General features: G+C 46.5%; 3 protein-coding genes across 9 annotated transcripts in view; 2 read left to right on the top strand and 1 right to left on the bottom strand.

Annotated features, from left to right (window-relative positions):
• Nucleotides 1–9,273: 9,273 nt before the first annotated feature.
• LOC113582590 (cytohesin-interacting protein-like) lies at nt 9,274–12,725 on the bottom strand. The gene is made up of 8 exons (XM_027018440.2): nt 12,556–12,725; nt 12,397–12,440; nt 12,224–12,278; nt 12,001–12,100; nt 11,674–11,767; nt 10,682–10,748; nt 10,462–10,528; nt 9,274–9,778 (listed from the first exon to the last, which is right to left on the bottom strand). The coding sequence occupies exons 1-8, from the start codon at nt 12,676–12,678 to the stop codon at nt 9,663–9,665; spliced, it is 666 nt and encodes a 221-aa protein (XP_026874241.1). The 5' UTR covers nt 12,679–12,725; the 3' UTR covers nt 9,274–9,662.
• A 743-nt stretch (nt 12,726–13,468) lies between these two features.
• Nucleotides 13,469–18,426, top strand: c1h7orf57 (chromosome 1 C7orf57 homolog). Of its 3 annotated transcripts, none has more exons than XM_035529999.1 (8): nt 13,469–13,575; nt 14,084–14,150; nt 14,555–14,728; nt 14,828–14,921; nt 15,661–15,763; nt 16,772–16,857; nt 17,010–17,110; nt 17,623–18,426. In XM_035529999.1, the coding sequence occupies exons 2-8, from the start codon at nt 14,114–14,116 to the stop codon at nt 17,673–17,675; spliced, it is 648 nt and encodes a 215-aa protein (XP_035385892.1). In that variant the 5' UTR covers nt 13,469–13,575; nt 14,084–14,113; the 3' UTR covers nt 17,676–18,426. The 3 variants fall into 3 exon arrangements, with proteins under 3 accessions (XP_035385892.1, XP_026874242.2, XP_026874243.2); XM_027018441.2 differs by having other exon boundaries at nt 16,769–16,857; XM_027018442.2 differs by lacking the exon at nt 13,469–13,575 and adding an exon at nt 13,590–13,758 and having other exon boundaries at nt 16,769–16,857.
• Nucleotides 18,427–20,104: 1,678 nt separating this feature from the next.
• Nucleotides 20,105–26,759, top strand: part of pkp4 (plakophilin 4) — a 17,517-nt gene continuing 10,862 nt past the window's right edge. The window contains exons 1-6 of one of the 5 annotated variants that reach the window (XM_035530199.1): nt 20,105–20,253; nt 23,346–23,482; nt 24,346–24,458; nt 25,764–25,798; nt 26,169–26,291; nt 26,646–26,759. The exon at nt 26,646–26,759 is cut by the window's right edge and continues 83 nt beyond it. In XM_035530199.1, the coding sequence (XP_035386092.1) occupies nt 23,351–23,482; nt 24,346–24,458; nt 25,764–25,798; nt 26,169–26,291; nt 26,646–26,759 (517 nt within the window). In that variant the 5' untranslated portion in view covers nt 20,105–20,253; nt 23,346–23,350. Of the gene's footprint in view, nt 20,254–23,152; nt 23,217–23,345; nt 23,483–24,345; nt 24,459–25,763; nt 25,799–26,168; nt 26,298–26,645 lie in introns of those variants that run through there. The other 4 variants (XM_035530179.1, XM_035530185.1, XM_035530202.1 and 1 more) reach the window with 4 other exon arrangements.

Here is a 26,759-nt window from a genome sequence, read left to right as displayed (position 1 = left end):
AAGTGTGACTGCTCAAATGGCACCGCTATGCAGGATTAGGGCTGGATAAGGCAGTGTGAGAACACAGTAAATACCAGCAGAGCTCCAGACAAACGGCTCTCCAGGCTGCCCCTCGGTGGTGTTGGTGGTGGTGGTGGGGGGCGTCGTAAAAGTTCTGTATGTTGTGTTTCCAGTGGTGAAAAACACACCCGCAACGCCTGTTCATGTGCAGGCAGCGTTGCTGTCAGCAAGGCCGGCCGGAAGCAGACCGCCGGCGAGTTCCGGTTCAGGCTGAGCTGTGCGTCACGGAGGTCAGGGGGTGCGTAGGAGTCGGGGAGGCCCCCACGGCAACCTCTCACCCCCTCCTGCGGCAGAAGACAGCATGGCTGTCGCGGAGACGAAGGCGGTGATGAACTCTGACGTATGACTGCAGCTCCGCCATGGGGGCGGAGGAACCGCTGCAGCGGTGCTAAACTGCTAAACTGCTTCGATCGTTTGCCTTCATTTACAAGCTTAGGTTCCAGTACGTAAAATAAAGTCTTTTTAAAAGAAAAAACGATTTCATCACAGTTCTGACATCGAGTTTCTATTGCCTTGCAACATCGGTGGACACTGGCCGGCAACAATATTAGATACTCGTCAGCCCGCTCCCAGTACACGGAGGAGTGTTCTGAGAGTTTGACTGGAATGAGAGAAGGAAGGGTGAGATTAGCGGAAAGAGTAGAAACTCCCTTAAACGACAATAAGCAGGGATAGGAGTGAGCTCGTGATTAGATGCGCTGAATGCACGACTTGTTTAACAAATGTTTCAACAGACGCGCTGTTAAACAGGCTGTATGATGTGAAGCGGTATTTACTGACCCTGGCTCCAGAAGGCTGCGTCCTGATTCTGCACTGAGACACTGCCCCCTGTAGGCTGCTTAAGGAAGTGTTGCAAGTCTGAATTGGTGTACTATAATGTTCAAGGCTCTGTCTGTAACTATTTTTCAGATGTCTGCAGTTCCCTGTCTTGTGTGTGTGCGTGTGTGTGTGTGTGTGTGTGTGTGTGTGTGTGTGTGTGTGTGTGTGTGTGTGTGTGTGAATGGAAGTCTTTATAAACATTGGCCTCTTCTGTCTCACCTTCCCAAGGTATAAAATACTCCACATATTACTGATTTAAAATCCCAAATCAGGAAATCCCAGAAGGCCCATGAATCCTTACAAACTGCTGCTGTGTGTGTGTGCAGTTATGCACGCGCTCATACCTCGCGCCACTAGAACGGATGCGTGAGCACCTCTGCACATCTGACGCCCCGCCACGTTTGCCCCGGCACAGCCCGGCGCCCTGGGCAGCTGTGGGCATGCCCCCCTGCCGCCGATCCATACCGCAGCTGGGAAAATCTGCAGTGGCGAGATTAATGAATTAGAAATTGAAATGGTGCCCTGTGGGAGAGCAGCGCTCCTCTCAACACAGAGCCTCCTCCGGCCTCGCCCCGACCCCCACGGGCGCACTGCAGATATCGAGCGCACGGACGTCACGGGGACGGGACAATCGGCCCCGTTCGGCTTTTCACTCGGCGCCCGGGCCCAGGTGAGGGGGCCTTTGTGGCCGTGGGAGGGGTGAACGCCGGTCCATTCTGCTGCATTGTGGACAGGCACCTCTCGGGCCGGCCGCACCGCCTCACGATAAGCCCAGATGTTGGCCAGGGAGCCCAAGCTCACGGGAGGCACAATACAGTGCTGTCAATCAAGGCTTCAAAAAGGTCCCAAAGGAGCTGTCGTCACAGAAACCTTCCATGGCCCTTCCTTTTGCAGTGCTGGGCCCTCTCTCTCTCTCTCTCTCTCTCTCTCTCTCTCTCTCTCTCTCTCTCTCTCTCTCTCTCTCCTTTCTTCTCACAGTTACCATAAGCCTGCCATGAAACTATTTTCACAAGAAATAATCCTTTACCCCTCCAAAAAATAGCTCCTTTTAGGAAATATGGACTTCCTGGGTCACCGGAAGTGAGTTTGGACAAAGCTGTCACTCATGACTTTTTTTTTTTTTTGAACCACAGTACACTCAGTGTATGTCCCCATAATGTACAAGTACATTCTCGAGCTGCCTCAGCTGAGCTGAAGGCCTTGTCAATGTCGCTCGAGGACATCTAGTGCTTAACCCCCCCGCCCCAAATCTTCACCCCACACACAGATCTCACAGACTTGCGTGGGACTGCAGTAAAATACCCCCCACCACATGCTGAATACAAAAAGCGGGCCCCGCCCCCATCTGCGTCCCACCCCCGCAAAAGCTGAGTCTAAAGAATGAGACTTTCCGAGGGGGCCTTGCCGAGCAGAAGCATGTAGCGACGCAAACACTTTGCTAGCTATTCTTCTCTCTCTCCCTCCCGAATATTTTCCGCTGTGGCTCTCGTCGCTCCACAAAGGCGGCTTTGTGCGCATGGCTGGGAAGTACCGGAGCCCGTGAAAGCGTCTCGTTGAGCGCAGCCACGGCGAACCGTTCCGACGACGCACAAACACGCCGGCCGGTCAGTAAGGCTTCCGCTCTCCAGAGCGGGGCGGGCGGGTGGGGGGACACCTCCGACACTGGAGGCCGTCTCCGGCTTCGCGGCCCCGTCGCACCTGAGGGGTTTACACGGAGTGTGTGAGAGGCCGAAGGGAGAAGGCAAACCTCCCTCTGGACTACAGGGGCCTTGGTTGCCCTCTCTGCCTGCACCCGACAGCTTTGGAGGGCCAAAGGGAGTGAGGCGAACGCCCCACAGGGACCAGGATGGCATTTCCCACCGCCACCCTGCAACCTGCTTGGGGGGGAGAGAGAGAGAGAGCGACAGAGCACGAGAGAATAAACGAAAGATATGGACCGCGATGAAAAGCTGTTATGCCGTGTCAGGAAAGGTTAATTGAGGCGGAGTCAGGGGAGAGATGGACACTGACCAGGATGTTGCCCTGACCCCCGGCTTGGGGACACCCTGGCATGCCACATACACACAGGCTACCCGTTGCCGTGACGATGTGACATTTGTCACTATTCAAATGAGGGCAGTTCACATCTGAGACCAGCCAAGCCAAAGAAAGAGAGAGAGAGAGAGACAGAGAGAGAGGGGGGGGGGGGGGATAACTATAATAAATTATAGAATAACTATAAAATACATAAAAACATGCAATTCATAGAAATAACTTATTCTGATTTAATTAGCTAAATGTAATTCAAATCTAAAAACGTGAATGAGATTTACTTTGGTAGAGTTCAATATTTTGAGGGATTACAGTGTAGGCACAACGCAGACAACGTTAGAGCACGTGCGGGACTAGACGTCTGCGCGCGAATGCACACACCTACTGACGTCACGTCGAACACTCGATCAGTTTAGGAACAGCAAACTTAAGTTCTGAAGAGGGATATAATTGACTCATTAGGCTCTTCCTCCAGTGTGTGTGTGTGTGTGTGTGTGGTGGGGGGCGCGGGATGGGGGTGTTGAAGGTTATTTTGATTAATTTTGGTGCTGAAGGTTATTTTGATTTGTTATTTTTGATGGCGATGTTGAAGGTTATATTTGATTTGGTTATTTTGACGGTGATTAATTTACAATTTTAGCGGTGGACCACAAATATTTCCAAAGCATTTGCAGTTAACCAATGCATTTTCTTGGTATATCACTGGAATGTTACTATTCTGCAACTGAAGCGTAATTACATAGTACTTCTGGCCCATTACATTTCCTCATTAATAATTTTTAGAATATTTTTCCTCCAAAATGAGCTACGTAAAGAAATAGCTAAATAATTATAGTCTCCTACAGGATTATTCTGCACTACTCTGGTATCAAGTATATAATAAATGAACCTCAGTCATGTTAATGTTTTATACGTCCTCTAGGAGATGCGGATGCGATTTACAAATTACAATACAGAACTACATCACCATCTAGTGGCGAAACAAGGTAGCGCAACGCGCTTCTGTGGCAACGTCAAAACTCGCGTCTTAGCGTCTAAGTTTACGCGGTATAACTTGCAACAAACTCAACAAAGAGCAAAGCAGATATGTTTTGTTTATTTTTCAAATAACAGGAAATATGTCACAAAATACGAACGCAGATAAAATCTGTTAAGTGAATTACTAATTATTAATGAAATTAAATTAATGAAATTAAAAAACAAAAGCGCCTTCACTACCGGTGTAGTGAAAAATAAGTAAATAAATAAATAATAAAAAGTATGCTACTAAATAAATAAATAAAGATATTAAACCTTCAACCATCATGCTTACTACGACCATTTTAATATACTTGTAATAAATTAAAATTATTTTATATGACAAATTCCATGAGATGTTTTACATAAGAGTTGCAAATCTAGAGCAGATGTGTGGGGTGTTGGAAGACTAAAGTGTTTAAGTCTTTAGTGTTTAAGACTTTAGTGTTTCAATAGCACTCCAAGTCATCACGAGTGTTTATTTTAGTGACATTTCAGAATGAGGATGGTAGTCAAGATGGAGATGGTGGCCACATGTGTGTGTGTGTGTGTGTGTGTGTGTGTGTGTGTGAGTGTGTGTGCGTGTGCGTGTGTGTGCGTGCGTGTGTGTGCTACACACTCATCATGGACTCAAACTCGTCGATCCTCTGCCTCGTGCTTCCCTTCTTGATCTTCCGGTAACACACAGTGTTGTAAGGGACCAGGGGATGCTTGTTGTGAGCGCTCCTAGCACTGCGGGAAGTCTTGCTGGTTGCCGGAGAGTCCCGCGCATGGTTCTGCGCACCCGACCCAACCTCCGACTCCGCTCCCTCTTCCTCCTGCTCGTTCTCCTCCTCTGCATCGCTTTGCTTGTCACCACTCACCGACGTGCTGACCTCAGGCTCCGCCTCCTCCTCCATTAGCTTCGCCTCCTCCGTAGGCATGACCACTTCTGCATTCGCTTCCTTCGTCTGCCCCACTGATGTCACATCCTGTCCCACCATTTCAAAGACTTAAGGTACCGATTAAGGACAAAAAATGTTGTTAATTACAACAAAGCCAAAAATACACCTACCCATTCTGCATTATATCCAAAAATGATGAAATTTCTTGTGGATTTACATATCTGTTCAAAACTGAAGTTACAAGTGTTCAGTGGCTACTGTGATCTTTCTTCTGTTACCCAAATGATTCATAATGTCCCCCCCCCCCCCCCCCCCCCCCAAAAAAAAAAGGCTTTTTGTAACCTCATGTACAGTACTTGGCAAAAGATGCAAATACATTTTGTTGAATTTTAAGTATATTTGACTAAAGAAATCTACTGGCCAAATCTACTGGCCTGAACTCCTGGATCAAGTCAGTGGTGAAACTCTTTCCTCATTTGCTGTGTAGTGAGAGTGCTTCACATAGCATATCTCAGTATTTACACAAAGTACCACACAACAGCAGGTCAAGCATGCATTCCACTACTAAAGCACATTCCTGTTTCTTTCAAATATCATACTTTCCCGTGAGTCTCACCACAAGGTGGGAAAGATCTTGGATCTGTCTGGTACTGCAGATGTGTATGAACAATGTGAGCCCAGAGAGCAGGTGTGCAGGCCCAAGTGCACAGCAGGTAAAACGTCCAACACAAGTGTAGGAGGTGGCATGAACTCCACAAGCTCTTTAAAACGTGTGTATTGGGGGGGGGGGGGGTGTGCACAAGACTCGGAGAGGAATTGGAGCCACAGGTCCAGAGACCTAATAATGTGGACCCAGGACGTCTGTGGGAAATGTTAACGAACTCCTCCAAGACAGCAAAACAGAATCAATAAGTTTGCTTGATCCTTTTCCCAACTAAAGGACACAAACACTGGGAAGTTACAGGAAAGGCAACTGGAAGAATAGCAGAACAACCATGAGACAAGCCAGAAATTTGATCAGGCAAAGGAGAGGATACCTAGGAGGAACAATCTAGGATGTTTATTATTTACCAGCAGATCTTTGTCTCCCCCTTGTGGCCAAGAGTTACCCAGCCGCCAGGTGAGGGGCCATTGGCTGGTGTGAAGAGCTTACACAGGGCTGGCTCCAAGTGTGAGACACTGAAGGTGGGGTTTGTGTGTACTGAACAGGTAGGAGAAGATGGTAGCAGACTGGGTTAATCCTATTTGGGACCCTGAAGGGTCCTACCTAGTGTGGGTCTAGTTTTTGGAACTTGGGGTGTAGAGGCAAGTCGAAATATGGGCCCCAGTTGCTATTTGTGGTCAACAAATCGCTTACAGACTGCAGATGTTGCCTGTAGAAGAGGGCAGACCTTCTGCCAGCCCTGTTGGCGATGACACACACTGGAGCTCCCGCTTCAGGTTCCGGTTCCAGTAACATGGGGATAATGAACTGGCATCGTGAAGAAGGGGATATGGCCAGTAACAAGCGGAACAATGCTTTGTGGGAATATTCCTCCAAAAGACCGTGTGGCCCAGGAGGAAGGGTTGGCTGAGGGCAGATACTCTCGATCTGGCCATTGGACAAGTGGTGGAAACATCTGACCGAGGCATCAAGCAGCTGGCAGAAGCCCTTCCATGACGGCTCAGGGCCCCTGGTCTGAGACCAGACCACTCGCCAGGCTGTGGACCTTCACTAGATGCTGCAGCAGCTTGGCAGTGTCCTTGGCCAATGGGATCTTAGGAAGCAGGACAGACATGCGTTGAAGAAGCAGCCAAGAAGGATCGAGGACCTGAAGGAGAAGGATCTCAGAGCTGCTTTGAGAAGAAGGCGGGGAACCCTGTGATAAAAGCCAATGGGAGACAAAGGCACTGGCACAGGAGAATGGTTTGGAGATGGAGCAACCTGCCGTGCTGGTCTGCACATACTTCTCCACCAGACATTGGTGTTTGGGGCCCTCCAGACAATTCTTCCCATGGTGATAAATACACCACCAGGAGTTCCCAGTCCCCAATATTATGGTTTCACTCCTCTGGAGTGAGGCAGTGAGAAAGCATTATATCCAAAACAAAATAATGAAATTTACATACATTACATAAGTACTTGAAACTGAAGTTACGAGTGATGTTAAAATAATCTGCACATCATCTCTTTCTTGTTTATTCTCAGTGAGACAAACTCAACTGGTTTGTCATGTCCCAATCGAAAAAGGCTTTTTTTTGTGTAACGTCATGTACAATGCTTACCTTGAAATGCAAATACACTTTGTGGAATTTTAATTTGATTTGAATAAACAAATCCACAGACCTGAACTCCAGAAAAAAACTCTAGAGTGCGATATCTTTCATCATTTCCTACACAATGAGAGCTCATCAAACATATCACAGGATTAGACAGCTGCTATGCACAACTACGTTTAGAATCACACAAACCACACGTGCACATGGCAGGTCACATGACCATTTGACCTCTGACCAATGAACCACATTATTTCTCACACCAGTCAGCAGAGGCACGTCTGTAGGTCAACTTTACTCTGTTGCGTGAAACATCCTGATATTAAGAAGCAAAAAAAGTCTTCAGTTAATATTACAAAGGAGTTACCTTAAGAAACATATTATAAAACGTTGTAAATTGACTACCGAACTTATTACATTTAATGAACGATTCTAGCTTGTGCTCTCACTCTTAAACAAAGCGCAATGTGAACAAACTGAGATGAGCAAGTTGAGGAAGGTGAGAAAGCGTTTTTGGATTTCTCTGACAGAGTTCAGGGTCTTACCATCAGCAGGTCCCTGGGCCGGTTGGTGCGGGCCAGCCGGCAGTTTGGCCTCCGTCTCGTGCTGGTGTGGAGGGAGTGACGGTGATAGCGGCTCCATCGTCTCCTGTACTGGACGCTCTGAAGTGGGACTATCTCTCTCTCGCTCTCTCCCTCCTGTTCTCTGAATAGCCTGTACTGGCCAGCCATGCGAGCTCCATCTCCCGCCCTGCTCACGTGATGACCAATTAGCATTCTTCACAAAGGAAAATGTTTAGAATTTACAAAAAAAAAAATATATATATATATATATATATATGTGTGTGTAACAATAAAAGGGCCGGCGTAGCACTTTATAGGCTAAACACCTTGTAATAGCTTTGGTTAATTATAAAATGACTCACATGTGGGGCAGCTAAAGGTATACATGTTAGACGGTTTCCCGCTCAACCTGAGACACGATTGCACGTGAAACCCTCGAGCTCAGGTAGAGTTCAGAGCACACCGATCGTCAGCCTGGTCCACCACCATCAGACACAAGTTCCTTATCTGTCTTCATTTCCACGTTCCTCCTCCGTGATCTAATTCCTAGTACGCTGATGGTTTGGCTTCCAGTGCTCTGCAGTGGCCGTCACTTCTTCTCGGTAGTGTCAGAAACTCCGTACCTTCACCTAGAGATGGTCCTGTTTGACTGATTTCAACCAAAGACCTTTCCCAGACGTGATATCTGTAATACCGCTGTAAAATTGAGAAAGGAACTGCTCAGTGGCAATATTACAACCCAGACTGCAGCAGACCAGGGAGCATTGTGCTTTGACTGACTGTGTTGCATCACTCCCAGGGAAGAGGAGGAGAGACCATATCCCTGCCATCACAGAGAGGGTCCTCCAGCGCTCTCCTACTACATCATAAAGACGTCTGTCTGACCAGGAGTGACTGGATCGCATCGCAAAAGCAAGATGGTTGTTAGATTTCTTAATTGGGGTTAAACTCTCTGAATCTAAAGAGAGTGCCTTTACATTCTCTAAATTATTCTTCAAATTGATATATTGGTTACTTATTTGTCATTAATATTAGAGAAAAGTAGCCTGTGATGTCATAGTCCTCATAAGCCGACTATAGGCTACAGACTAAGACACTAAAACCTCCATCAGATGAGAACATAATAATAATAATATTATTATTATTATTATTATTATTATTAACTTGCCACTCTAATGCAGGTTTGTTGGAGTTTTGCACTATATCAGAAAAAGCTGCTTACTATATATTACATCAGTACAAAACTTGTATAAATATTCATTTGAAAACTAAAGAAATAAAATAAAAAAAAAAACTTAAAAAAAACTTCAGTTCTTTAAAAAAAAAAGGTGTGGAAATGGACAAACGTGTTAAATGTGCGTAAGACACAGCTGTAACCGCTTGCTTCCCATGACTAATGAAGAATGTGACTAATGTGAATTTGTGAGGGGGTGCATGGGTGCTAATGAAGCCACTTCCTGTCAAGGTTGAGATGTCATGATGTATGTGAAAGCTCTCGGTGAGAGCTCAGACCACAGAGATCATTGATGTTATCCACAACCTACATCCATAGCAGTTGTTTGATTGCAGAGAGAGTTCATGAGAAAACTGCTAACTTGTAATATCAAGTAACATCACAGGCTAATGCAGGAAGTTGTCAAAGTACTTTTAATTAGGCCACTGATGTAGAGTTTCATAACTTTAAGTAGAAATAAATAAATCTATACATACAAAACGTTAATTATACACAGAAACATATTCTCGATACAGTTTATACTTAATATAAAGATGTCCAACTGTACAAACACTTCATAATATAAAACCATTCAAAAATATTATAATGAATAAATTAAGGCATTAAACAGTGCAAACAGAAATGTTCTTTTCTTCTGAAGGACAGAAAAATACTGTCGCAATTCAGGAAGAACAGCGAAAAGGCCAACGCGTCAGTATAACATTAGTGCCGAGAGGTGTGTTGTGTTCCAGGTCCTTCTAGTGAAGGCCTGTAGCGCTAGCTGTTTTACTGAGGCAGTGAAATCCAGAAAGGCACATTTCAGCCACCTGTGGGGTCCTCACTAGCCCTTGGCCCGGGGGTCCCAAGCGGCTGGGATGGGATGGGCAGATAGTCCGGAGCAAGGCAGGACTGGGAGCCTCTGTTTCTTTGGTCACCTAGGCAACAGGAAGAGGTACTTTTAACCCAGCACAGACACCCACACCTACATTATGTCAAACATGTCCACCTGAAGTTCATGTTAGTGATAAAACGTAAAATGCCGACCAGTCTAGAGGCAGACTGTGTATTTCATTACCAAAAAGCTTGAACAAATGGCTGCACTTTGTATTTATGCAAAACTGTCCTTCACGTAAGCTTATTCACTTAGCACGACTCGCTGCAAATCTGATGAAATACTAGTGAAAACAGAGTTAAATTCCTGCTTTCAAAGAGGTACGTGTGGCCCAGCACTCCCTGCTTCGAGAGTAGTCTTCTCTCGTCTGAGTGTGTTAGCGTTCCACTTCAAGCAGACATGTGTGTGATGCCCTACATTTAGTGTCTCCGTTGAGCTCTGGCAAAACGCCGGCGTGGCATGTTTTCAGAAACAACTTCAGTAAGTTGTTTAATAAACTCAAGGTTTTCGTCGGATCTGTGGCTGTTCAACAGACTGCATTCAGTGTGAGGTGTCAGATCTTAGTAAATGTGTCTTCCTGTCATAAGGATTCACACATTTCTCACTGTGTTCTTTAAGATGTGGGTTTTGCCGTTTTCTTACAAATAGGAACTCTTTCGCTCCTATTCACACACACACACACACACACACACACACACACACACACACACACACCCACACACACACCTCCTCTGAGATGTTCTTCCTGTGAGATAAGTACTTGGAGCTCCGCCCTCTTCTCTCTTAGCTGATCCTATCAGGGTAAAATGAGCACAGAGTCAGAATAATCACATTTCCCTGAAACAAAGCACACACGCACGCAAGTGCACGCAAGTGCACAGCCTGTGACTAAAACAGTGAGTCCTACTGAAACAAACTCAGTACAAATAAGGGTGTCAACACTTACTTGTAGATGGTGTAATTTCTTTTGTAGTTCCCTTTGTTTCAGTGTAGTGCCTCTCACAATCTCCAGCCTGGAAAGAAAACATCAACTGTCAAGCCAAGAGCAAACCAGCATAGCATTCATACCAGATAGTCAGATATTACTAGACTAGACAAAATGCTTATTTATATATGATTGCCTGTCAGTTTAAACAAGCAAGAAAACCCTGGGGGTTTAAACAAGTATGATTGCATTTAAAGATATCGCTTTAGTCTTACTTTATGTGTTAAAGATATCAATTTAGACTTAGTATAAGGGTTAAAAATACTACTTTGGTCTTAGTTTAGAGGTAAAAGATCACTTTATGCTTAGTTTGGGCAGTTAAATATATCACTTTAGTCTTAGTTTAGGTAGTTAAAGATATTACATTAGTCTTTGTTTAGATAGTTAAAGATATTACATTAGTCTTAGTTTAGGGGGTGAAAGATATCACTTTAGTCTTAGTTTAGGGGTTAAAAATATCACTTTAGGCTTAGTTTAGGCAGTTAGAGATATCACTTTAGGCTTAGTTTAGGGGTTAAAGATATCACTTTAGGCTTAGTTTAGGTAGTTAAAGATATCACTTTAGTCTTAGTTTAGGTAGTTACAGATACCACTTTAATCTTAGTTTAGGGGTTAAAGATATCACTTTAGTCTTAGTTTAGGGGTTAAAAATATCACTTTAGGCTTAGTTTAGGCAGTTAAAGATATCACTTTAGGCTTAGTTTAGGGGTTAAAGATATCACTTTAGGCTTAGTTTAGGTAGTTAAAGATATCACTTTAGCCTTAGTTTAGGTAGTTACAGATACCACTTTAATCTTAGTTTAGGGGGTTAAAGATATCACTTTAGTCTTACTTTGGGGGTTAAAGATATCACTTTAGTCCTAGTTTAGAGGTTAAAGGTCATTTAGTCTTACTTTATGGGTTAAAGGTCACTTTAGTCTTAGTTTAGGGGTTAAAGGTCACTTTAGTCTTACTTTAGGCAGCTGGATGAGTTGTGAATAAGGTCAACAATCCGCTGATGTACAAAGTCTTCTACACAGATGTTGTTGATGATAATAATGAGATCACCTACCAGACAGAGAGAAAGACAGTCATACGGAGACAGATGGAGAGAGAGCGAGAGAGAGAGAGAGAGAGAGAGAGAGAGAGAGAGAGAGAGAGAGAGGAAAGGAGGAAGAAAGTAAAATTAGGAATATCATAAAAAATGGATGTGCAACAGACAAAACAATTATCTGAAGGAGTGATGATACAAGGCTCTGTAAGTGTGTGTGTGTGTGTGTGTGTGTGTGAAGTAAATATACCTGTCCTTAAGCCAGCTCTCTCTGCAGGTCCTTTCTCTCTCACTGAGCTCACACAGGTTAAAATATCCTGCCCAGAGTCAGTAGTGTTCTTCTCATAAGTCTGTGAATACAGAGAGAGAGAGAGAGAGAGAGTTTATCGGTTATCGCCACGCTACTGAATGCCTTGGACACTTTTGAAAGATGTATGGGTATATATGTAGGGTATCTTAAAAATAAACCTTACCTTGATTTTAAATCCAAATGTCTCATTGTTATTTTTCGAAATGACCACATTTTGCCTAAAACACAGACACACAAAGGTAGGCTTAATTTAAGTGCTGCTGATACGTAACGCGACCAGGCAAATCCAGCAGACGTAGTTTGCAAACTAACGGAATAAATGTAATCACTGGGTACCTTTCGTAGTCCTGTGACACGCCGATGATCTCAGTGCGCCTTGCCTAAGAAATATTCATTCAGTTCAGTCTCGAAATATCGCTGTAACTTCGCTTTCCCTTAGTTTCCTCATTAAACGGTTTCAGTTGTGTTTTGGGGTATGTATAAAGTGTCTCCTACCTTGCGTCCTTGCCCATCACCGGACCGACGGCGGCTCAGCGAGCCCGGTTTTCGGTGCGTGGAAGGGTTCGCGCGGCTTGCTTTTCTGATGAGTGTTGTGATGTAGCTCACCGGGCTCGACATCGCGTACCGGCAGCCGGACTCGTCTGAAGACACGCTTCACCTCTCAGCATCGCCGTCAGCCGAGAAACGGAAATCACGTGGCCACGGTTAAGCCCCCACGGGGCTTTCTGTAGCACACGATTCCTCTTCTGGCGTTACTGTAAACTGCGACACAGCGAAAAACGGAGGAAAAGAAACATCACTTTACATCTACGACTGCACTTCTACCGACAAAAATCCCAACCACGATCACTAATAACTCTCTGCCACTGTGTTAACATGCGGCAGCTAAATCCCAGTCCAACATCAAACACCTACATCTGTCCTACACCTGAGACAGGACAGGAAAAAAAATAAATAAATAAAATAAAAAAAATAAAGCAGCGTTATGAGGGAAAGAGCGGCCCCCTGAATTACACTAATTCGCCGTTTACAAATAGGCTCATAAAACATGTAGTAGCTATTTATTGTTGTTATTTATTCATCATCATCATCATCATCATCATCATCATCATTATTATTATTATTATATTATTACTATTATTATTATTATTATTATTATTATTAAGAATATACTATTAGTCATTATGTAGTTAACGTTTTACATGTTATACTTTAAAAATGGGAGCGTAGTCTGATCTAGCAACTCATCCACAGACTTCATCAAAATGATTATATAAGGGATTCTAATCTAACCCTTGGTTTTGAACTCTTGCGTGTTTATGGGTAGTAAGAAAAAGGATTTAATTAGCGACGTTTGCCGTTTTATTATGTGAGGCTTTCGACGTGGTGCGCCTTGATCGTAAGGTGGCAGCAACTCGCCGTAGATGCTACAGGCCTACAAGCTCTGTCGAAGAAGTCAGACGGCGCCACATCAGGCCGAGACGCACCCGTTATATCCCGCCACGACTGAAGGATGTAAGCTCGTTTAAAATCACGTTTTTGCGCTGCATCCGTGATGTTCTAGTGAACGTTCAACGTGTGTAATCGACTTATGAACGAATCGCGCTTCAGACAGCGCTCGGAGTGATGAGGTGGTTAGCGAGCTGGTAGCGGCGGTCCTGATGCTGCTTTTGTTACCAGGCGACCAGGACGAGCAAGGTATCTAGGGAAAGGAAAGAAAAAACCTTAAGATGGGCAGGAAAAACATATATAAGGCAATATGTTTGAGGAGATAGTACCAAAAGGGTGCATTTTCTGTTAGAGATCGGAAAGCGACCAGAGCTAGGTTGAGAGAGGATGGTTTTAGGTGGCGTATTTTTGATTAGCAGGCTCCGTCACCTCCGCCGCTTGGTGATGCTCCCTGGTGATGTTCTTAGTTAGCTGGCCTAGAAGCTTGCTAAGAGATGCCTTATAATCCTTTGAAGGATGCTAGGAGCGTTCTAAGATGAGGTTAACTCGCAACTTCGTCTTGTTCTTTCTCTAGAAATCTTCGCAGTGACCTGAAACATAAGACATGTCAGCTGAGCCAAACTACCGGCGCACTAAACCCGGTAAGGTTAACCTCGTTAGCTAATTCAACACCAACCCTAAAAACACAGGTGATAATTAAAATAATGGGCAAACTGCTTCTGAATGTAGGTTTGATAAAGGTATGAGTAAAGACATGTTTTCACATGAAATATGATACAGTTCTAAAATTGGACCTCATATTTGTATCTTTATGGCCATGTTATTTATTTACGCAGTGCTCTAGTTCAAATGGTACCTCATTAGGAAGGGAGCTGAGATTGTGCTGAACATTTTGATATAAACATATGGGTATCACGCTATAAGTAAGAACCTTTAAAATGAACTTAAGCAAAAATGCAAAAAACAGAGGCAATGCCCCGAGACTTCTGTGGGCTCATCCAGTCCTCGGATCTGCCATCCGGTACTAATCACAGCGTCTTTTTAGGCATGAAAACCAGCGTTCCCAGTTCCAATGGTGCAACTGGCCCAGCGTCACAGATTCCGGGTTTGTCACAGTCTGCCGAAACTGGACCCGTAGAGAGAACCTCGGGACGACGGGTCGGAATCCAGGCTACGGATTCGGACTACGTCAAACTCGCAAAACAAGGAGGACACAAAGGTCTGTTTTACGTGTGTAATTATTGTGCTGCGCGCTCACGTGCATTTCTTTATTTTTACATGGCCCAGTCTTAACCCAGAGTTCTCTGCACTCCTGTAGGGTTATTGTCGCACGATAACACAGATGATAACCCCAAATCTGGCAGCTTGTACTCACCCCCTAACTGGTTTTCTGCTGAAGATGGCCAGCAAAGGTGAGATTTCGGTCACGGTCAGAATCAGTTGGGGGTTTTTTTCCCAGGTATGTAGCACATATGTTATACATGAGGACTTTGTCTTGGTGAGTACACATGTAATATAAGAGACAGCCTGGCATGCTGGACTGTTTACAGGTATATACAGCTACGGAGAGGTGGACAGTGTATTTTAAATATCTGTGACATCGTCCGTTTCCAGCTTCTCGAGCCAGTGCGTGTTATCTTTTTACACCGGTCCCCAAGACACCTGAACCTTTCCTAATTACTGAACCTGTCTCAGGTGTTGGCAGCCAGAATGGATCGCAAATCTTCACTGTTTGTGCCTGGTTTAGATCGCACCAACATGACCATAAGTCTCTCATAATGTCAATCTCACGCATAATCTTGAATATCTGATCATTCATATTAATATGGTTTGCATACATGATTTTTTAAATTGGAGAATTATCTATGGTGCTGTTATTCAGCTTGCATTATTAAAATAAAAATGATTAACAGTAGATCTATGTGATATAACTATCAAAAGATTACATGGATTTATGCTTTATTACGATGTGAATTTTGAGTGTATGGGTCGCATCTGTAATAAATTTGCAGTCACCTAAAGTGAAGGGAACACAGCATAGCCGTTCCTTGAGCAGTGTTCTTACAGATGAGGTCAGTCGAGCGCTCCGTTCTCGCGGAGAACAGGCGCGGGCTACAGCGGGCTGCGGTCACAGTCGTGTTTTGCTTGCAGCCAAAGCAAAGGTTCATCGCAGAGGCTGCTGGCCCCGTTTGGGACCGACGACGGGCCGTCGTCGGACCAGGAGTCTGACGCCTCCCCTGGCACCACAGACAAGGTGACCGGAAGGCCAGCTGTGTCCCAGGGGGTGGGGGAATGGGGTGGGGGGACAGTCGTGTCAGCGCGAGCATGTTGCCGCATCCCGTCTGCTGCCGCCGTGCCGAAACCCCTCCTTTCATGCTCTACGCCTGTCCTGTTCATCGGCCTTCAGTTCCACGCTCGGGAGCGTCTCACCTTCTCACTTCACCTGCTCCGCACCAGCTCTAATTCTTTCACGCAAAAAAAGATCTGAACTGTTTTTGCATGTTCTAAGTTTTGGTGTTGTCGGGTGTGCTGGTGTTGTCGGGTGTGCTGGTGTCATTAATATATGTTTATGTTCTGTTTTTCTGTGTCCTTTCCCTGGTACTCATGTTTGAACGTATCCTGATGTTGTATCAACCGGTCTATGCCTCCGTCTCTGGAAACAAACGTGGGTTTTCCTGGTGTGGATTTTGTCTGATTAGGCCTTCATGCCATCACGTCGGTGTACTGTGTAGCATTCACACACCTGGGAATACTGCTTTTAACGGGCAGCTCTTCAGCATTCCCATGCCCAGGATAGAGGTGCCAGTTAGAGGCACGCTCCACGTTCCTCATAGCATGGGAATTCCTGCTTGTTCCAGCCTCTTCTGCATTTCATCTCAGGTCATCCTACCCAAGCCACGAGACCGCCTCCCCCATCACTGGGGTGGGAGGGGTCTTCCGCATGCAACCGTGCACAAACCAGAGCTTATGGAACGATGCCTTTAGAAATTAAAGCTCTTGTCTCTGTTTTGTTTTTGTTTTTTTACTTTTCTGTGCTTGTTACTTGTTCTTTTGATACTTTTACTTCATCAAATTAAGTGTATTCATGGTTAGGTGGTGGTGGTTTTTTTTGAGGACGGCTTTGCTTACTGTGCCTTTAAGCATGTTAAACATTTCATCTCACTGTACCTTTAAGCATGTTAAACGTTTCACCTAAACCCCGCCCCCATCACAGTGGTTTGACACTGCGGTGATGTCATGTTCCACCCCTCTCACGCAGAAGGTGTTGGTGGGCCAGGCGGCGCAGGAGCTGCAAAAGCTGTCCATAAACCCGAAGGACATCGAGGAGGCCAACCGCTACAAAAGGATGTAGGTGTCTCTGCTGGGTGTCTCTGCTACCCGCTGATTTCATCTGAGATGTCAATCCCAAAATTACCTGAGATGTGCGGGAGAGAAACGTGTCCGTGTTCGCATGCGCGCCGCATTCCTCCGCCGGCGCTAAAAAAACTGCTCTGCCGCAGGTCACACGAGAAGAAGGCAGCTGCTCCTGTCAGCATGACCAAGCTGTTGAGCTTCGGCTACATGGAGGAGGACAAGAAGTCCCCTGACGAGGACACCTCAAGTAAGACGGCCCCGCCCTCTCGTAGCGGTGCGGTGTGGCGCGGCTGTATGGCGGCCCTGCGTGCCCTTTTATTTTTTAACAATGACCAGACACGTCAGTGTTTGCTGATGAAGGGCTTGGGGAAGGTTCAGAGACACGGCGTTACTGACACAGGCGGACCTGGTGCCGTCGTTGCGTGAGCAGATTTGTTGAGCGGTAGGATTGCTGGGAACCCTGAATGTGTTTGACTTTCTTCAGCGGAGGTACCGCGGTTAAATGGCAGCAGATCAGAGTGTCCCCTGGTGTTTTGGGTCATTGTTTACTCAATGTACTGTTATGATGTGTCCATTGCTATTTCATGAGCTGCCACCAAATGAATGTATTAAAAACGGGTCTAATGTATTTGAGTTATTGGGTTCAGGGTATTATATTTTGCTTTGCTTCAAAATCCCTAATCCTATATATGGGTTTAATGTTGCAGGGATAGCTAGTGTAACTAAGTGTGTGTGTGTGTGTGTGTGTGTGTGTTATAGGTGTGACCTCGGAGCAGACGAGCACTATCGCCCTTGAGGATGAGCTGGAGTGAAGGAGAGTTAGGTAGTCCCGCCTCCCGGGTCACGGGATTGGCTGCCCCTGCCGCCCTCATCCTTTAACCCCCTCCTCTTTATGCAATCTTTCTTCAGTCATTCGTTATCTTTAAAAGTCACTCGTGTCACGCTTACACGTCCAATGGTGCTCGTGCTCGCTGGAATTTCCACGCCCTCTCGGGGACGACACGCTGTTTGTATAAAACTGTGCACACAAGTCGCGTGGTGTTTGCAGCCTGAACTGCAAACAGAGGTTGTTCATACCTTTTTCATGTGCTGTGACACTTATGGATATGTCTTATTTATTTATTTATATTATTGATTATTTTAGCAAAAAAGAGGCTGTGTTGTTTATCTGATCAGATGTGCCAAGGAAAGACTCCATCATCTTTTGTGTCACATTTGGAAACATGCAAACGTGTGCCGTTCACGAGACTCCATCTGCGTCACTACCGCAGCGGACGTGGGACGTATGTGTGTGTGTGTGTGTGTGTGTGTGTGTGTGTGTGTGTGTGTTGAGGAACTTTGAGGTGGTCCAGGGAGCTTTTGCGATCATGAATGTCTTATTATGCAGTGCGATGTTTGGGGTGGTGGGGTGGGGGGTTCAATGTAATGGTACATTCTGTCTCTTAGATTCAGGTGCAGTAGGTGTGCACCGAGGTGAACTTCGCACGCGGTCTTCTCTCCCCCATGATGTGTACAGTGGGTGTCATGTGATAGCTGAATAAATGTGCATGTGCATGGAAATCAGTTTGTTCTAGAATCCTTTGTTGTTGTTGTTGTATCCCTGTGATGCCCAGGAACACATAAACATTGAAACCCAAGCCGCTAAATGCACTAAATACACTTATTTTGAGAAAAGCAAATATAGCTATGTTCTAGTTGAACGAGACAACCAGAACTGTAAATTGAGAATTTTAAAAACACAATAACTGTTTTACATATAATGTAGAAAAATAGTTGTACTGGTTCTGAAGAACTCCGGAAAATTCTCTGCATAAAGTAATGCCTTAATGAAGGAAAGAGGAGAGGTGTGGTTTTGGCTAGCCATGCATCTAAACACGGAGTAAATTTAGTATTGATTAATGGATCTCCTTTAGAGCGACTCTCCACCGATGGTAAGTCAAGTCTCAGGTTGTGCCATCTCTTTCTCTCTCTCTCTCTCTCTCTCTCTCTCTCTCTCTCTCTCTCTCTCTCTCTCTCTCTCTCTCTCTCTCTCTCTCTCTCTCTCTCTCTCTCTCTCACACGGCATTCTGCTGCTTGTGGCCCTACTCTGCCTGCTCACAGCAGCTGGATTTCCTGCACAGAAAACACACACCTTGCCTTTCTACTCTTGCCTGATCCTTTATTATTTTTGTCGGTCCATCACACGCACGCGCACGCGCGCACACCAGGAAAGGTCAGATGCCGTCTCTAAATTAACACGCACGTTTTTGTAATCCGGGAGAAAACCCATAGGAAGCCCAAACCGGCAGCGACCGGTCCGGGTCGCTGAAGCTGTGAGACAGCAGTGCTAACCATGATGATGAAGATGATGAATACTATGGTTATGATGAAGTGTGAGTGTGTGTTGGAGAGTCATGGTCAAACTTCTTTAATTCTTCACATCTTGTGTTTTGGAGACCACCATGGACTTGCCCATCTGGGACATCAGCAGAGCTGAGGGGTGTCCAATAATGGAGGTGCCCATTAGCTGAAGGGTGTCCAATAGCTGGACAACAGTGTTAGCAGGAGGTACAGCGTAAGACGTCGAGCTGGAACCACTGCTCAATGGGGGGGGGGGGGGGGGGGGGGGGGGGGTGTTGTTCTACACTAAGTTCATATCTGGCATCAGCAGAGGTGCCCAGCAACTGGACCAAACCACTGCTGGACAAGAGAAGGGGGTAATTATGGAATGTGGATAGTTGTTTCCATACACTCTTGAGTGTATTATTCGTGAACAATAGCATTTGCTAATATAATTATATTCATTTGATTCTAAATTGAAATTCTTGATTATAGACTGTGTAATCACACCCAACAAATGTGTCAGTAATCCTCCGTGATTTTATCCTGAAGTGCCAGAGCAGATATGAATGTGAAATATTAGACATGCTTACTACCAGGAAAACAAAACCAAAGAGAATAACCTGCGGTGGGTTACAAAGGCGTAAAATAATTGCACATAAATTCATAACAGAAGACGATACAAACGAATTGACAAAAAAAAAAAATCAATAAAACTGATAATGCATAAAACAATAATGTCACTTGTTTTGCAAAACTATTCGACGTGAGTCAGGATGTCGTTAAACGCGGACGGGATGCCAGGGGCTGCACAGTAGCTATCCAACTTAAATCAACTCGCGCTGTCGTTAAAGGTGAACGCCGTCTGCGCCGCCGCCGTGGAGCGGCTACGTCACACACCGTACAGAGTCTCCAACACGGGGAAGCGCGCAGGACGGAGCGGCGGACAGCCACCCCCCGTGTGGCTTCGGTTTGGGACCGCGTCTGCGAAACGAAACGAAACGGCACACAGCGCACGTTCTTATGGATATATCGGTCACGGCGAACAGTCTGCACTGAGGAGGCCGATCGGTGAGTACCCGGCTCCCGGATCGAAAGGGAACGTGTCCCCGTATCTCGCGTCTTGACGACTTTAACGGCAACACAGCTCGTGAATTGCGGTAGAAGGGCTAAATTCGTGCAAACGTCGCGCGCGACACGCCTTTCCATTTCTCGCTGTCAGTCATTCCGAATTGCGCGAGGTGTCTTAGGTAAGTAATCACGACGCCGTGCTTCTCGCGCATGCAGAACCTTGTCGGATGTGTCTGAACGATTCTGACCCCCGTTTAAAAATACACACACAAAAAAAAAACAATAACAACAACCCCAACACGATTCATCTTGGTCTGTCTTCAAGGCTTATGTCGAAAGATGCAGCGGTGTTTTAGTCAACTGCTCGTCGTGAGGGGTTTGTGCAATACGGACCGCCGAGAGCTGGCGCTCGGCAGGTGACTGGCCCCCTCCTGGAGTCGACATACCAACATTCACCATCATCCCCAATCACCGGCCGTACAAATAGCGTGTCGCTGTCGCGCGTCGTCCCATTCCCTGTTTATCCTTCCGTTAGGAGAGATGAAATGGCTTGTCCTGTTCACGAGACACACATGCGCAGCTTTTCGCTCGTGGCATTCTGTGGCTCAGCATCTCGTGCACCTTGCCGTCACTAGTTAAATAGGCCGGTTTTCTATACCCCGGCGGAGCGCGTGGAAGATACCGGCGTGACTTGACCTTCATATTAAGTGGCCCCCGTCCACTCTGCTGTAACTACGCTCAAATCCCATGCGAGCCACATTCACCGTGGAAACACGAGAACTGACCCCACTTCCCTCGGCGAGGCCGGGCACGGGAATCCCTGCTGTGGAGATGAACCCAGGAGAGATGGCTCGCATCCCAGCAGTGGGAGGATGAGCTGGGAATACTGTGGTGGGGGCCCAGAAGACGTGGCGGGACCCAGACCGGCCACCTTCTGGAAGATATCTTGTAGGACCTTGGTGATGGTCAAAACAACAACAAAAACCTCTTGGCAGTGACTCCCTGAGAAGTATCCATGAGAAGTACCCTGAGGAGTTGGGTTCACAGCAGATGATTGAGGGAGCAAGTTTAGTTGCTTGGAGTGTGCTGTGCACCCTGAGAAGTACCCTGAGATCTGAGATCTGAGAAGTCTTAGAAATAAGATCACTATCTTCATTGCTATTTAAATGCCCAATATGCAGCAACCACAGCTACTACACAATAAAAAATATTTGCTTGAAAGCAAGAGAAAATTCTCCCTACAGTTGCATGGGTCAGATATGTCATCATTATGATTATGTAAACCGTGGCAGGTAAAACAGGATCCCTGTCTGTGTTTATTTGTTTGCACGCGTGGGTATCGGTTCTTGGTCTCAGCTGCGAGTGGGACAGGATGCTGGCATGTTGCGTGCCAGCGTGTGGGGGCGTGAGACAGACTTTTGGCACACCTCTGCTGGTGGCACCTGCTGGTGTGTGGTTGCTCCACACGATGGTGGACCGTGCAACGTACTCCCTCCCGATGAGCTAAACTTATTCCCCCGAAAGTTCAAAAGAAGGATGGTTTTACTGTAAACACCGCCTCTGCGCTCTGTACTCGAGTGTGAAGCCTGTGTGCTCTGTGTTTTCAAACGTTTGGACAGCCCTGCACAGCCCCGAACAAGCACCGTTGATGGTTGGTTGGGCAGATCGAGCTGTTACCTCGATCAAGATCAAGCAGTCGAAATCTCCCTCCACGGTTCCCATGTGCGAAGAATCCTCGACTCCTCGGAGTCCACTCAGAATTCCTTCTCTACAGTTACGGAAATCTTTCTGGCTGTGTGAAGCGTGTTTCAGCTTTAAAGCACACTTCAAAAAATTTAAAAAGAAACAAGGTGTTTCTCATTAAGCTGCATGTTTATGGAGTTTTGTGGAAAGATTTGCATTCAGGCAGTCAAGCCACCCTGTCAGGAATCCGACCTGCCGTTCATGCTGCCCTGGGGCCCCGTCGTGCCGTTCGTGGGCCGTGAAGCGAAGACGTTCCGTCGTTAGTTATGTTAAGTGCCTTTCTTTCCTCTCCTGATCACTGAACTCGACAGAACAGATTGTGTGTGCGCGTGTGTGAGAGAGGAGAGGCACAGGGGATGTGCATGTGTTCGCGTGCTCGTGGTCAGAGCCCAGTGGGAGAGTAGACTGAGAGTAGCTTGTGTGTTTTGTTGACACACATTGTCAGATGACTCGCATAAGGTTGTTGCTCCTTAAGAGTTTTTTTGTTTTTTTCCTATGCTTCTCCTCTCCTCTCCTCTCCTCTCCTCTCCTCTCCTCTCCTCTCCTTAGAGAGCTTGTCCTGAAAGGCCATAGATTGGTGGTAAATCCCGTATCATTGTGGGAGGGGCTTAATGACTTGTAAAGAGGATTTGGGAGTTCAGTTTTCCAAATGCCAGCACACTGGGTGACGTTTAAGCATTTTAGACTGATTTGCATTGTCTGGATGCGCATTCAGGGAATACCACACAAAGGCAGTAGCGTGTGTGTGTGTGTGTGTGTGTGTGTGTGTGTGTGTGTGTGTGTGTGTGTGTGTGTGTGTGTGTGTGTGTGTGTGTGTGTGTGTGTGTGTGTGTGTGTGTGTGTGGCTTTCTTCCCTTCAGCCCCCAAATGGCAACACAAGATCACATTTAGGGCAGTGTGTGATGTAGGTTGTGCATGTGCATGTCTACGAGCACGTGAGTCACACGAGCTCGGTCTTCCACGAAGCAGGAGCTCCGTGGTGAGGGAAGCTGGGTAATATCCTCCGGAGGTGGGCGGGGCCAGAGAGCCCATGCTGATCCGGCTCGCTCTGCCGTCTGTTACACCGGAGGGGAGGCCGGACAGGAGCAGGTTGTCTTGTCATGGTTTTGCCGGAGCACACTTCAAGTACGTTTCTCCCCCCGCCCCCTCCGGCACGCTGACGCACGGCTTTCTGTGATTGGCTGTGGTGGCAGAGACGCTATCACTGAAGCAGTTGACAGGTTATTATGGATTTTGAGATGAGCCTCTCATTGTGCGTCTGATGAATGATGACAGTTGAGCGGGTAGTTCATGGTGTGTGTGTGTGTGTGTGTGTGTGTGTGTGTGTGTGTGTGTGTGTGTGTGTGTAGGGGCGATGCCCGCCCCTAAGCAGGGGTCTGCAGTAGAGGTGGAGGAGGTGATGAGCTGCTGTGTGGAGGGAGCAAGTAAGATGGAGACAGACACCACCACCACCACCACCAACATCCTGGCCTCCGTCAAAGAACAGGTATATACACACACACACACACATATATACATGATCACTCACACAGACACTTCCAAACCTATTTGAGATTCTTGCTGGAGATGAAAAATGTGAACAAGAGTTTTTTAGGTAATGTTATAAGTGTGTTAAAATGTTTTGTTTGTGTGTGTGTGTGTGTGTGCGCGGTTCTGGTGTCTGCTTAAACTGAAGCCAGTATACAAGCCAGGCTTTGTGTGTGTGTGTGTGTGTGTGTGTGTGTGTGTGTGTGTGTGTGCTGGTGGAAGCTTGTGTCTGGTGTCTCCCAGCACCGAGTGCCTAACTGGCCTCAGGTGGAGAACAATGTCACCTCGTGTGTGAGTCTGCCAGCCCACAAGGAGTGGGCGATGTTAACCAGTTCCCTTTAGTAGTGGGAGACTCTGAGACCGCTGGAAACATTGGGAATGCATTTAGCAGTGGCTCTAGTCAAAAACATGCAGAAATGGATTTGGATTAGTTATCCTCATTACCACAGCAGCTGTGTGTGTGTGTGTGTGTCCGTGTCCTTTGGAAACAGCTGCATCAATGAGTCGTTTTCAGAAACCAAGAGAAAGACTGGCTCACAGAGCACAGTTGTCACAAATGAAACACACACACACACACACACACACAAACAGCGCAAGAGTTCTGCTAAAGGAGGAGAGGAGAGGGGAGAGTTTGTCAGATGGACGTAGGCAGCCCTCGCTCTCAGGAAGGATTTAATTGAAAAAGCACAAGGAATAATCTGGAATTATGGAATTGTCCACACGCAACTACAGCATCCCGAGTCCTAGAATGCTACTAACTAGCTCCATCTTGACAGGCTTTTAGTAATTCTTTGCCGGACTCTTTCTTGTCTCCGACATAAGGAGCTGCAGTTTGAAAGGCTGACCAGAGAGCTCGAGGCAGAGAGGCAGATTGTGGCCAATCAGCTGGAGAGATGCAGGTTGGGGGCGGAGTCTCCAGGCGCTGCCAGCGACAGGTAGGCAGATACCTTTTCGGTTGGCGCGTGAACCAGCATGTGCAAAGTTGTTGTGGTGTCAGGACCTCGGCACCACGCTCTGATCTGTCTTACTGATCATAACGTAATGGGAGAGAAATCTAGAATGTCATTATTGGCCCCTGCAGTACTGTGTGTCTGTGCCACTGTGTATATAGAGTTCAAAACAGCGCATCTACTGTGTAATGCAGTCAAAACAACAACCTCTTTCTCTCTCTAACCAGTACCACTTGTTTAAGCTTAACACTAATATTGTTTATGTAATATCATTTGAATATATGCACAAGCTCTGTAGTGATTTTTGTAGCCTATAAACATTTTTGAATTTATAACAGATTTCTAACACATCTGCACCTGATCTTAAGATAGTCTTACAGAATGGAAACCGAAACAGACTTTGTTCTTTCCAGAATGACACTACTGTACACATGGTTCTGCGTTCTTAAAAGCATTAATAAATCATTTACATAATGTTGTGTTATTCCTAACCCAACGTTCTTAATAAATGCAGTGAATGAAGATGTTTTGAGTGGGTGTACAGATCCAGCTGTCTGTACTGACTGGCATATAGAGGAGAGAGTGTGGGGTGTAGATGGTCTTCCCTGGCACACACACGCAGGGGGTTTGGGGCGTGGTGTAGCTGGGAAACGGTTAACACTCCTTACCCACTGATGCTCTCGCATGGTCAGCCAGCCAGTTAGATCTCTCAGTCGTAGCATTAAGTGTTTTTTTCAGGTGTTCCACAGTAGTGTGTGTAGGATTCCTTACCATCTGTGTGCCCTTTGACCTATGCTTGTTTGGCCCCACCCAAATGACCCACTGCCTTTTGCTGCTCGTGCCTAGCGACTGGTTGAGTGAGTGCCCCAGTGGAACACACCGCTGAGCAGTGGCTGGCACCGACAGACAGTCTCCCTGCCCTAGACTTTGACGTGTGCATTCTGCTGTTTATTTAAGCCAGTCTCCCCTGGGCCACACACACACACACACACACACACACACACACACACACACACACACACACACACACGCATGCAGCTCTCTTCACACGTCACTGACTGACACACAACAGCCCTTGTTCCTCTGTGACTTCTTTCGGTTACTTCCAAGCCCGGCCTTGCGGTAAACATCAGGGAGTTCGATTATTCAGGGAGTTCGTGGTTTATTTGCCCCTGAGAGGGGGTGACGGGCAGGGTGCGGAGGTGCTCTGATTTAAGCTGAGTGATGAGTACCCATCTGAACCTCTCTCTCTTTTCCTCTTTCTCTTCTTTATTTTTTCCTCCTCTCCAGTTCTTCTGAGAAGTCTCTGCTGTGGAGGTCAGCAGGTAAGACCCTCGCCGACGCCGCGCTGCTGGTGCGTGGTCGATCCCTTTTCCCCAGTGTGCAACACGTTTCCAACGAACGCTGGAATAACACAAAGGCTGATTTTCCCATGCGCGGAAGGTTACGGCCAGAGGAAGTGACACACAGTCACAGGAAGTAAAACTCACAGACGACCCCACGGATGGAAGAACATGTTGTTTCTTCACAGCAACACAAGTCATGTGACACACAGCAAGCCAATGACTGGCTACTTGCTATGTGCAAAACACGAAAACATCAGGTCGCTGAGAACGTAGCTATAGTGTGAAGTCACCAAGAGTGTTTCGTACCTTGGTGAACAGTAGCCTGAAAGTCCAACCCTCCGTTTCCCAGAGTCCTCGGCGGCCGGTTTGTCCAAGGCCCAGGCACCAGACGACTGCCCTTCACCCACGTTCGGGGTCAGAGTTCAAGGGTCACCCTACTCCCCTGAGCTGGAGCAGCTCTCTCTGCGTGAAAGTGAGGGTTCGTTAGTATGCTCTTAGAACACCACACCGCGCCATGAACTACGTCTGTACTCTGTAAACCTGAGTGCACTGTAAATTTCACATACATTCCTAAAGTGCGCTGCAATCGTTCAAGCCGCTTTGCCAACGTAAGCAACAACTATTGATTAATTATTGATCGGTTAATTTATATATTTTGAATGATTACAGGCTGCTGCAGCCAGGTGAGTTTTATTAATGAGACGATTTCTCCACACTATGCATGTTCCTTTCTTCTCTTCTGCTCTCTCTCTCTCTCTCTCGCGCGCGCTCTCGCTCTCGCGCTCCCTCTCCATCTCTCTTTCTCTTCTTCTCCACCCTTGTGCAGGATCGGCCGCGAACTCTCGCAGTTCAACTCAGATGAACTCGTATTCAGACAGCGGCTACCAAGAAGTGAGCGGTTACTACAGCAACATGGTGACACCAAGAAGGTCAAATGGGA

Source organism: Electrophorus electricus, chromosome 1 (assembly GCF_013358815.1).
Source record: "Electrophorus electricus isolate fEleEle1 chromosome 1, fEleEle1.pri, whole genome shotgun sequence".
NCBI lineage: Eukaryota > Metazoa > Chordata > Actinopteri > Gymnotiformes > Gymnotidae > Electrophorus > Electrophorus electricus.
This window is presented reverse-complemented; position numbering and strand designations above follow the sequence as displayed.